General features: G+C 43.6%; 1 protein-coding gene across 1 annotated transcript in view; it reads left to right on the forward strand.

Moving 5' to 3' along the window:
• Acoxl (acyl-CoA oxidase like) overlaps nt 1-13,000 on the forward strand; it is a 335,479-nt gene that overhangs the window by 216,949 nt on the left and 105,530 nt on the right. Inside the window, 1 exon segment of the mRNA XM_048810372.1 lies at nt 9,709-9,818. Coding sequence (XP_048666329.1) covers nt 9,709-9,818 — 110 coding nt within the window.

Consider the following 13,000-nt stretch of genomic DNA (forward strand, 5'->3'; position numbering starts at 1 on the left):
GGGGGAATTAGGCGGAGGCCAGAGGTGTGTGGAAGGAGGCTCAAGGGCAGACAGAGCCTGGTTGGTGATGGGGTTGATGGCCAGGGCAGGGAGGGGGACAGGGCGGCCACAAGCATGTGGGGACTGAGGTCTAGCTATCCGAGAGCGGCAGTGCCCGGCCAGGGCAGAGGCATTGCAAATGTGGGAAGAGAGGGGGCTTGAAAATCTGTTTGGGGGAGAGAATTGATTGAAAGCATTTCTAAAATGTGAACATTCAATTTGGGTGGACTTTGGGATTGTCTTTAAAAAGCTGACCAAGGTGGTTTGAGCAGACATTCTGTTTTTCTGAATCCATAGACCCCTATGCAGAGCTGACACTAAGTTTTTTCAAAACCAGATGTGGCTGCATCTAAATATTTAAAGCTCCCTTCAGGGCCTCCATGTCTGAGCTTTCAGAAAAAGGGAGCCTTCTGAATCTGGGCCACTTGTTTATCTTTACTTCTCCTAGCTTCTCAGAGCGATGCCTTCCTTTTCGGTGCAAATTCTGAGTTTGGCCACGAGATTAAATGAGATCGCATTGCTGTGCAAACTGGCAAACATGAGTTCTTGACAAAAATGCATTAATTGTGTGTTTTAATTCTGATGCTGATCTAAGCAGAAATAGTCTAAAAGGGGGATTTCATTGGGATAAGAGCCATGTAACCAGGACCTCAGAGGGGCTTCCAGCCTTGGTCTTTGTACAGTTGTCCCCCTTTATCCAAGGGGCTGCCTTCCGAGACCCCCAGCCGGTGCCTGAACCACGTGCCGTGCTAATCCTGGGTATACTGCTTGTTCCTCTACGTACACACCTATGAGAAAGCTTCATTTATATGTTAGGCCCAGTAACAGCAATAATAATAACTAAAAATAATAAAATGATAGAAATATACTTTAATAGAAGTTATTTAATTGGAACTGTTTATTACTAGAATTTTCCATCTGATGTTTTTGGACCATAGCTCACCACGGGGAACTGAAGCTTGGGAAGTGAGACTGTGGATAAGGGGGACTATGTATCTATAAGCTGTTGGCACCAAATAACATCACCTTGATGGCCTGGAGCCAATGAGGGGGAAAATGTAGATTTTGTAGAACCATAAAAAAGTGTGCCCAGTGAAGGGCACTGGATGGTAGGATGTGCTGCTGGAGGGTGGGTGGCAAGGCCACGGAGAGAAGTGGTGGAGGGAGTCCTGTCCCCAGCACAGAGCCAGCACCACCCCAGGGACCCGCACAGAGCTGGCTGGGCCTGGAGTGGGGGCAGCCTGCCATCCGCTATTAGGACTGTTAATCTGAATCTCACTTGGTTTGTAGTTTCACTTGTATTTAATTTCATAGTTTATAGTTGAACAAGAGTTATAAACACAAGGTGTTTATATCTGGTTTTGTATTTGAACATGTTTAAGTAACATTAATTTGAAACAACTTCAGTCAACATGGGGGAGGGTTTTCCTCCTTGGGGAGGGCTTTCTGAGTTACTCAAGTTGCAGAAAACTTCATAGGATTTATTTTTTAATGTGTTCCTCATTGCCATTTATTTATTTTGTTGTAGATTTAAAATTTTAGTTACTTTTTCTTTTCAATAATAACTTTTTTTTTTTTTTAAGTGCTCTAGGAACATCTTTTCCAACTGCCCTGAGCAGTTGGATGCTGTTGTGATCGTGGCCAGGGCATGAGAGTCAGGAGGGGACTGACACTTCATGTACCCCAGGGAACTTGCTGGAAGTGAGGGAGAGTGGGGAGGGAAGGAGCAGGGGAGGCGGGGGTAGGGTGGGGGTTGGGAAACCACCTGCGCACATCAGTCTTGGGAGTTCAGTGGGGACCTGTTGTCAGTGTGTAATGTCCCAGTAACATGGATAAAACCACCAGAACACCTGTGGTCCTCCATGGCCCTCCATGGTGACACCAGTCAAGCTCAGTGACCCCAGTCAAGCTCGATGGCCCATCTGTCCTTCAGGCCCAAGCTTCTTTTCAGAGGTCAACTCCGCTGAACTGACCCTGGAATGCTTTTTGGGTCTGTGTCTCAGAATAGATGCTGCAAGCTCTGGGGAAAGACAGGGCTTCAGGGAAGACTTTGGGGGGTGGGCAGTGCCTACACTGTGTAGGAGGCTGGGTGAGTGCCACACATTTTCTATTTCTTTGGTAGGAGGTTGGAGGGTAGCTGTGCTCTGGAGCAGCCCCTGTACTGGGCTCGGGCCATTCATCAGGGTAGGCGATGGCAAGGGGCAGGGCTGGGGCAAGGGCTCACTCCAGGCTTCTCTTAGCAGCTGTATGGGACTTTGGAAGAGGCCCACACCAGGGCTAGGCAGGGCCTTAGATTACTGTCGCAGTCCTGGGAGGCTCAGAGAATGGAGGGTACCTGAACAAACAGAGGGTCCTCACCCCCTCCAGCTCCACCAGCAGCTGCCTTGAGGGAAATGGGTTCAGATTCCCAGAATTTCCATTTTTCCAAGAGAAGACGAGCACACTATTTTTAATGGGAAATAGCTAAGGGTCCGGGGGGAGCCTGGAGATCAAACAAAACTCATCTGTGGGGAGGGATGAGTCTCGCACCCAGTAGGTACATACATGCCCTTTACCGACTGCTAACTCTTCTCAGTGTTCCTACTCTGGACAACTTGGCCCTAGAAACCTGTGGAGGGTTTGGTGCCCCCTGGGGAGAGGCAAGGACCACGAGTGGGCTCACAAGTTTCCATCCTTCCTCAGGTCCAGAGCACTCATGGGGGATTGCTTCTAATAACTGGCGGTCCCCAGGCTGGTCCCTCCAGGAGGCTACAGAGGCGCTGGAGGAAGGACGTGGGGTCACCCACACTGACTAACCTTGAAGTCCCAGGCAAGACTAGCCTCTGAGGGCAACAGCCTGCACCTGCAAGATGGGGGCATCATTGCGCCTCACAGGGTTATAGTAATTATTACCAAAAGTTTGCCCCTTGTTCCTGATGCCACTCTAATAACAAGGACATGTGACAGGGGTTCACTTGATACTTTGACTATATGCCTATGGCTTTGAAACTTATACTTTTTTTTCTTTTTCCCAAACCTCCTCTCTGATCTTCTTTTCCCTAAACTTTTCCTTCCTGATCTCCTCCCTGATCTTCTCTGATATTCTTTTCTCTAAAATTCTCCTCCCTGATCTTCATTTCCCTGATCTTCTCCTCCCTAATTGTATTTTCTCTGAATCACCTCTGTAAAAGCCCCTGTTCCTGCTGATGGGCAGAATCACAGGCTTTGGGACAGGAGTCCCCTGTGTTTCTCCTTTGCTGGCAAATCAATAAACCTTCTTTTCCTTTTTCTCAAAACCTATCTTCATTACTGGATTGGCATCAGTTACGGATGCAGTTTTAAGAAAAAGGCAAAGAACTTTTTTTGCTTTGCTAGCAAAGGAGAACCATAGGGTGCTCCTGCCCCAGAGGCTATGATTCTGCCCTTCCATCAGGGGGAGCAAGGGGCTTTAAAAGAGGTGAGTCGAGGCTACATTCCAGTGTTTTCTGTTGGAGTGTAATTCACTTGTTAATTTGGGAGAGAGTCATTTCTGAGATTTCTGGTGCCATCCCTGAATTACTTCTGTTCCTGTGATGGGTGTGTGCTCAAGGACAGATCACTCTGCCTAGGAGGGAAAAGAAAGGTAATCCTTTTTTTTTTTTTTTTCTGAAATCAGGGAGTGAAAGATAGGGAGGGAGGGAGAGAGAGAAGAAGAGAAAGAAACGTGTCCATTTTAAAAATAAGTCGCAGTGCCAGAGCAGCGAGGGCTATATTCCAAGCATAAAGTGGACCCCTGTATCATAATCACTCCCATAGCATGCTTAGCACATAGTAGGGGCACAATTAAGGCTGTTTGTGGCACTATTACTAGTTCTTTCCTCCACACCGAACACAGCTCAAGCCCCTGTGCCCCATGAACTAGCCAGGTCAAGTTCTAAGCAGGGGAGCCAAGTGCTACGCGGCCGTGCTGAGGGAGAGAGCCCGGCTGTGGCAGGAGGACTGCTGAATGCGGTCCAGGTGTGTGGATGGGGAACAGAGGGGAGGAGAGACCCAAGGAAGGGACAAGGAGCTGGAAGAACGTCTGTCCCCATGGTCTGCTGCTACCAGTCTCCCCTCCAGACCTAGAGACATGAAACCACAATCACTTTGTGGTGTGTACAGATTCTGCAGGTCAAAAGCTATAACTAACAAGGGTCAAGAAACCCCACCCTCACACACAACTACAATGCACCAATAAAATATGGGTGGGGGGAGAGCTTCGTGGGTGCTAGCCATGGGCTCCTTACAACCACTCAAGTCTGCCCCGCAGCAGGAAAGCAGCCATGACCCAGTGAAATGAGCAGGCCCCATGGTGTGGTGTTCCCAAAAACTTCGTTCATGACAGGAAAAAATAAATAAAAAGAAACAGCAGAGGTGGCCCATCTGGTAGCCTCCCGCCCTCTGTGTCAGCCTTTGTGCCTTTCAAGGTCAGCCCTGAAGGCAGGTCCTCCCCATCGCTGCCCCTGCTCAGGTGCAGAGCTGACCCACTGTGCCCACTGCGCTTTGGCTTTACCTGTTACCATGGCACGAACATGTGGAGCTCTCTGTTCCTGCCTGTCTGCCCAGCCGCTGTCTGTCCCTGCCTTCTCTTCATACCCCAGTGCCCAGTGCCGAGCCTGGCATATAGTAGGTGCTGTTTAGGTGTAGGATTATTAAGAGCATGGACTCTGGGTTTAAGTCCCAGCCCTTCCACTTCTTGGCTGTGCAGATCCTGCTTAACTTCTAGCCCTGAGCTGTCTCTTGTGGGCCACAGGGTGACTCTATTAGCTCCCCAAAGTTGTCACAGGGTTAAATTAGTTATTCCATCTAAAAAGAGTTGGAACACAGCTCAGCCTTAGTACATGCTCAGAATGCCTATACACAGTATGTGCTTCATAAATGTAGCAAAACAAAGGAAGGAAACCCCAAAAGAAAACACTTTCATTGTCCAATTGGGAATAAAAATTGAAAAGATAAGTTAAATTGGGTCCAGATTTGACTAAAAATAGCAACAAAAAACTAACCACTCTTAAATTCAATTGAACTATGTATAAATTTTTCTGGGCCTAAACATTTTTTTTCCTTTGTTTAAAAATGAAATCTATGTTTAAGGCCCAGCGATTACTCGGAGCATCATATATGCTGGTTTATAAGTTAAAGTAGTCTTTCTTTCTCTTCTCCTGGGCTCTTTTCTCTCCCTCCTCCCCCTCCCCCTTCCTCTTCCTCTTCTTCCTCACCCCCTCTCTTGTCTCTTCTTGCTAGGGAATTATTAAATATTCTCTTCTATGAACTGTTACCTTGGGATACCCAGCATCTAAGAGAAGTGAACACTAAACTGGGTGCTGGAGAATCATGCCTCTTGGTCTTTTTTTGATCTTTGCATCCCTGGGTGGCCCCTGGCCTGCCTTGCATTGTTCCAGATACAGCAAATAAAAATATAGACACCCTAAGACATTCATATTTCAGGTAAACAACAAATAATTTGTTAGTGTATGTCCTGTGTAATATTTGGCTGCCCAAATATTACTAGGGTGTCCTGTGTTTACTGTGGCAATCTCACTGGAGCCCCCAGGACAGGGCCGGCCTCGTGCTGTGGCTCAGGCCCTGCTCAGTTGACTGCTCTGCCCTTACTGTCTGAAATGCTCAATCATTTTTTGACAAAAGGCTCCCCATTTTAATTTTGTATGGGATCCTCAATTATGTAGCTGGCCCTGCTTCAGCCTTGGAAACAAACTCTCCTTGTTAGACTTTTTTTTGGGGGGATACTGGGGATTGAACTCAGGGGCACTTGACCACTGAGCCACATCCCCAGCCCTGTTTTGTGTTTTATTTAGAGACAGGGTCTCACAGTTGCTTAGTGCCTTGCTTTTTCTGAGGCTGCCTTTGAACTTGCAATCTTCCTGTCTCAGCCTCCCCAGCTGCTGAGATTACAGGTGTGCACCACCGTGCCCAGCCCTTGTTGGACTTCTTAATCCAAGTCTCACTGTACCTGGCATAAAGCAGGGGAATACTTAGTGTATAGAAATGCTGGTTGCCTCCTAGATGTCTTGAAAAGTGATTTGACTTAAAACCACTTTTATTGGTGTTACACAGTCCGTGCTGCATGATGCATATGACGTTGATTATGAACGTAGGCTTCTGATGTCATCATTCTGCACAGTTGCCACACTCATTGCTTCCAAATGTCAGCTACAGATGAACTTGATTTCTCCTGCAGATGGGGCCTTCCTTTAAAGAGAAGGTGGTGGCTGTTCTCGTTGCTCAGGTGACCTCTAGTTCTCTTAAGGAAAGGGCTCCATCAGGCTGAGGTTGTGACTCAGAGGTAGAGCACTCACCTACCATGCGTAAAGCATGGGTTCGATCCTCAGCACCACATAAAAATAAATAAAGATAATGTGACAACCTATAACTAAAAATAAATAAATAAATAAAACTTAAAAGAAAAGAAAGAGCTTCTGAGCAGGTATACCAGAAAATGAAGAATTCGGGACCAGAAAACCACAGAAACAGCTGCAGAGGCATCCCCCGACCTGCGCGCCCCCAGGAGAGAAAGCGCATCCCAGATCGTCTCAAGGAAGTCTGGCATGCCCTAGATCCCAGACTTAGCGGAGGATGTAATCACTGCAAAAAAACTAACGTTTCATTTTTAAAAAGGACTTACTCTGAGGTTCATTTTAACTCATGAAATATTGACTACAACTAAAATTCCCATGAATAAAAATGTTAGTGAGTTTCCTGGTTTTGACAATCACTTTTGTTATATAGGAGATCATTTTTGGTGGAATCTAGGTGGTGGTGGCTAGAGAGGATGTCTTTGTAATATTTTAATTTTGCAACTTCTGGTAAGTCTGATAATTTAAAATAGAAAGTTAACGTACACACACATGTGTTTGTATGTATGTATGTGTGTGTGTGTGTGTGTGTGTGTATATACACACACATACATATGTGTGTGTGTATAACCAGTATGCTATAATGCTATATTCAGTAATACATCTAAAAGATAAAAACAAATGCCTCTTCCCATTGCAAGCTCTGTCTAGATGTTCCCTGATCTATCTTTGCCTCCTCCTGGTAGTTTGTCTAAGTCCTGGGTCTAGAGACGGCAACCTAGACCTCATGGTAACTGATGGTTTCAGTCACTTACCTTTCATGATGGGGCCTCGACAGCAGAAAACACCTCCTCTTAAAAATCATGTTGGCTTGTCTCATGACCTAAAAAAGAAGCAAACACCCCCAATGGGTTATCTTGTCATGTAGGCCAGGACCCAGCTTCTCTCAAATTAGCACCTGAACTTGATTGTTATGTCATTCTAATTTTAATACTAATTGGAGTGAGCTAATTTTCCCAGTTTAAGTTGCTTAAATCAGAAAGGTGGAAATGACCATGAGGGAGATTTTAAGGGATAGAATGTACCAGATGAGATTCTGTAAACAGGAAGCGGACTCCTCAGCTCCCAACTCTGTGGTGCCTGTCTGGGGATACAAGGAGGGACACTTGACCCTCCCAGTGCTTAGCTTCTGGGTGGCAGGTAGACCACACACCAGCAAAGAAGTGGTGCTGTGTCCTCAGGTAGCAGCAATTGCTACCAAGAAAAATGGAATGAGAGAAAACTATGGAGGATGGAAATCAGAGAAAGCCATTGCTCAATGCTTGGAATGAGGTTGCTTTTATGGAGGTTTTTTTAATAGAGAGAGAAGGGTTGGAGCATTATACACCTAATAGATTAGCAGGAATAAAGAAGTGGACGTGTCAATCCTGGTGAGAAATTAGTGAAGCTGAACTTGACTGCCATATCACGTTAATTTCAGCCCTAGTTAAAGTTCGTTCCTTTTCCTACTTTCCCCACTGTTGGCAGTGTTTGATTTTCACACTTATTTTGTATAGCAACAACCATAAAAAATGTTCTTATTCTTTGATGCGTATTCAGTGACGTGCAATCCCATGGGATCTAATGCATTACCAGAGATACCTAGTAACACTCCCTTTACTATCCTGAAATAAAATCATGGATCATAAAATCCCTCTAGAGACATAATTTTCAGAATTCGAGGCAATACTTCAAAGAAATCAAAGAGAAATAATTTATAATAAAGCAAAAAGAAAAATCACGGTAAGACATTCCCGTGCCTGCCTCCACGCACAGGATTACCAAGGCAACCTCAAATGGGGACTGAAGCCCAGGCCTAAGGACCCTTGGCAGCAGGGAACGTTGCAGGTTTCCATGGAAACGGGAAAGGAGAGAATGGCCAGAAACACCTGTATCTTCATGGGGAGGGGAGTTAATCCTTCCATGGCCCTGGGACTAGAGAGCCTGACAGCCTCCGTGTCACTGCGTCAGGCCCTGGGCTCTCACTAGCCTGCTATTTATCTGGATATATTGATGTCAAGGTTATTGACGGTGTAAAATTGGAAAGAACCTAAGTGTCTTACTGAATGGGAAATGTTTAATTAGCATGATTTATTCAAACAAAGAACACTATATAGCTATTAAACAGCTAAGTAGAATCCTATATAGCAATGCAAACCCAAAATACCACATGATATACTATTAAATGATAGCATATATAAAATTTTATATAATTTCTATAAAACCATTTATACAGTGAATAAGGGAAATTCTAAAAATAATAACCAAAAGAGAACGAACTAGCACTCTATTGATTAGTTAATAAATCACCCCAAACTTAGTACTTTGAGACAACAGTTTGTTAGCGCATAGTTCTGTACACCAGCAGTTTGGGCTGGGCTTACTCTTGGGGAGGCTGGTTGCAGGCAGCTGGGTCAAGGTAGCCTCACTTGCGTCAGTCTGTCAGTGAGTGAGCCATAGACATCTTTGAACAAAAACCATGCAGTATTTTAGGCCCGAATTGTATCTTTAAAGCTGCTGACGGGGCGTGGGGTTGGTATAGATGGCTTAATTTGGACATTTTAATACTATTCTCTAAAGGCCTAATTAATCAGAGAATGTCAAAGGCAAAGAAGAGAACAGACTGGCCATCTGATCTGCAGAAGGCAGGCAGCTTTCATCGGACATGTCAGTGAAAGTATTCGGTTCCAGGACCAATGTTGAGGCTGAGGCAGGCAGGAGGCCGAGCTAGTTAGAAGTCAGCTGTGGGGGGAATCGGAGTGGTGGGTAAATGTTGAGAGCCGCAGCTGGAAGTTTGCTGGGGATACAAACTTCCAGCTGCCAGCTGATGATTGGCTCACAGTAGCCCCAGCAAACTGATTGGCTCCTCTGTGGTGATGCTCATTGGGCTGTTTCCCCGCCCTTTTAGACCACGGAGCTGCTCATTGGGGGACTTTTTTTGGTTCCGCCCACGTGACCCAGCCAATCGGCCTCAAGAGCAGGAGGAGTGGGGGAGGTTGAGAGGCTTGTGGGAAGCCTGTCGTAGCAGTTGGGCTCTGAAGGTTTTTCCTGAGGAGCTGTGTGGTTTGGTGTGTGTGGTTCTAAAAATAAAGTTCGTTTCTTTTGACAAGTGGCTCCTGAATTGTGCCCAGCCAGACTGCGGCATTTAAACACGAGGCATTTGCCATGGGCACTGGAGGTCCCTGGAAGGGAGGGGTCTTTCTCTTGATTCCTTCCAAGGAGTTGCTCATAGGGAGTCTGCCTTATCCAGTGGCAGTATTTACAGGTGCTCTGGCCTCTCTACCTTTCTGAGCATGGCTGATGAGGACTGAACTCTGCACAGGTGGTGGCCCGGGAACTGCTGGCTCAGTACACCAAACAGCAACAAGACCATCCACTTTCTGGCCTGCTGTGGAGCTGGGTGGCGTCTGTGAGTGACAAGCTGAGGACCAGGTATGTGTATCGCTCAGGGTGTCCTTGTCACCTGCCTTCAATATCTTATTATCCAACTTAAGTTTGCAAAATCTTGACATGCCCAACTTACTCTGGTGTGAAATTTTTTACCATCTAATGTACACAAAAATGTGAATATGTAAATTGAATGCTTCTGCAACCTCTGACCAACGTAAGAATTCAGACAATGCTGATTTTCTTCTTTCTCCTCATGCACCTTCTTTCTCCTCATACACCCATTGCTCCTAATGCATTATAGGTTTTAACCCTCAAGCCACATTAAGTAGGTTTTTATTTCCATTTCATCAATGAGGAAACTGAGGCACGGAGGTTAAGTATTTGCTCATGGTTGCATGGCTAATGAATGGCAGAGCTGGAATTTGATGCTACATGCAGGATACATGGTTTCAGGATGTTTTCATCATATTTATCAGTTTTTTTTATGTTAGCATTGTCTGTAAGTTCTGAAGATAAGGCATAATATATGCTATATCAGGGACTTCCTGTTTTCGCTCAATATTTTGTTTCTATGGTTTACCCAAGTTGTTATATGTGGCCAAGAATTGTCATAACATCATAAAATAGTCCATCATATATATATAATTGGCTAATCCATTCTAATCTCCAGTATTTGCAGACCCTATAGGTGTTTGCAACATTTTTATATTTTGCACAAAGTTGTTACAAAAAATCTTGCTCATGTTTTCTGGGAAACCCACAAGAGTTTGTACAGGGCTTTCAAACGTAGTTGACATGATCTAGAGTCAAAAATGCATTTCAATCATCACGACACCCAGAGCCCTCCACCCCAGACAACTGAAGCAAACTTTCCAGGAAACAGTGCCAACCTGTCCTGCTACTCATGATACTGTCTGGTATTTTTAAATTTTATTTTTTAGAACATTGGATATCAATATTTTAAATGGATTTCATGGCCCATCAGTGATTTGCAACCTGTTGTTTGAAAAACATTCCTCTAGGGTAGATATCACCCAGAAGTGGGCTTGCTATTGTGGAATATGCCAATCTTCAACTTTACTAGACAGTGACAAGGTATTTTTCAAAGTGGTTCTACAAGTCTACCCTCCTACCAGAAGCACACATTCTGTAGAGCCACAGCCGATCCTCCCCAGCACTTGATCTTAACAGATTTCCTAAGTTTTCTCAATGCAACATAAAAAATGATCTCCTATCAGGATTTTAAATCGCATTTTCCTTATTACTTCTAAGGCATACCGTGTTTTCCCCTCTTCATTTTCCTTATGTTTTTCTTCTTTGATGAAATGCCTCTTCATGTTTTTGCCCATTTTTTTTTTCTATGTTGTGTGTGTATGTCTCATCTTAATGATTCTGAGGGGTTCTTTTTTCTATGTCATTATAGATGCTACAACTATCTTTTCCCAGTTAGTGGCTTTTCTTATACTTTCTTTGTGGTATCTTTGGATGAACGCAAATTCCTGAATTAATAACAATTTAAGTTAAGATTATAAATTCTTAAATTATAATTCACCCTTTTCTTTGATATTCAACACTTTCTTTATTGTCATGAAATATGAATTTTTTTTGTTTTGAGAGTTTCACATTTCATATTTAATTCCTGAATTCATTGGAAAATTTTGTATATGCTTTGAGGAAGGGATCTAATTCCATTTTTTTTTCTCAATTTTTGGAGTTGTTTGTTGTTCCAGTACCATTTAATAAACTAACCATCTTGACCTAGTTATTGGCAATACTCACTTTGGCATTTGTTAAATTTCCATACGCATGTGGGAGTCCATTTGGGGGTTATTTTGTTCCTAGAGAGATTGTATATTTTTGACCCAACAAACAGGTTATAATTACCCTGTCTTTATGATAAAATATTACTCCATTATTATAGCTGAAATACAATTTAGAATTATGTATTTCCCTATAGGTATACACACACACACACACACACACACACACACATATATAAATTACGTATTTAGAATTTTGTATTTCCCTATAGCTATTGATATCAGTTTGTCAAATTCCTCCAAAAGAAAACAACAGTCTTATATACTAAAGGCAGTGTTGTAAGACTGAATGTATATTATCATGATTGGATGTAAGGTGTCCCCCAGAAGCTCATGTGTGAGACAAAGCAAAGTTTAGAGGAGAAATGGTTGTGTTATGGGAGCCTTAACCCAATCAGTGAGTGAATGCCCTGACAGGATGAACTAAGTGGTACCTGAATGTAGTAGGATGTAGCTGGAGGAGGGAGTATCGGAGTGTGCCTTTGGGTATATATTTTGTATCTGGCAAGTGGAATCTCTCTCTCTCTCTCTCTCTCTCTCTCTCTCTCTCTCTCTCTCTCCCCTCCCCCCTTTCTGATTATCACGTGAGCTGCTTCCCTCCACCACACCCTTCTGCCATGAGGTTCAGTCTCACCTCGACCCCTGAGGAATTGAGACAGCTGCCTATGGATTCAGACCCCTGAAACTGTGAGCCTCTAAATGAACTTTTCCTCCTCTACAATTGTTCTGGTCGGGTCTGTTAGTCACAGCAGCAAAAAAAAAAGCCGACTAAAACATGTATGAAGTACCCAGAGTACTCAAATTAACAAAGATAGAAAATTGATTATAGGGGCTAAGAGAGATGCATAGCCATTGCTTAATGGATCCAGGTTTCAGTTTAGAGTGATGAAGTCCTAGAAAGGAATGAAGGATCCACCAAAATGATTAACATGACAAATGCTTCCATATGTTTATTTTACCACAGTTTTGAAAACTTGCTAAAATTTTCCTTGAAATGTATTCAGTCTATGGATTTGCAGAAAATTTGACATGTAAATACTTTTCTTATTTATTTTGTAAATAAAACAGATATTTTTTCTCAAAGGTTTTAATCTTCTAAGAATCTTCTAGGGTTGTACAATTTTACCCGTACATAGTATATCCTCTGATAGATTTTTTAAAAATATTTATCTTTAAAAAATTTTTTTTTCAGTTGTAGATGGACACAATACCTTTATTTTGTTTATTTTTATGTGGTGCTGGGATCAAACCTAGTGCCTCATGCATGCACGGCAAGTGCTCTACCCCTGAGCCACAACCCCAGCCCCCTTTTGATAGATTTATCATTGTTTTGTTGTTGTTAAGAGAATTTTTTAAACTCTATTTTTGCTGTTGCAGTTGACTTTTCTTTCTTATTCCCTCTCT

Source organism: Marmota marmota, unplaced genomic scaffold (genome assembly GCF_001458135.2).
Source record: "Marmota marmota marmota unplaced genomic scaffold, marMar, whole genome shotgun sequence".
Classification (NCBI taxonomy): Eukaryota; Metazoa; Chordata; class Mammalia; order Rodentia; family Sciuridae; genus Marmota; species Marmota marmota.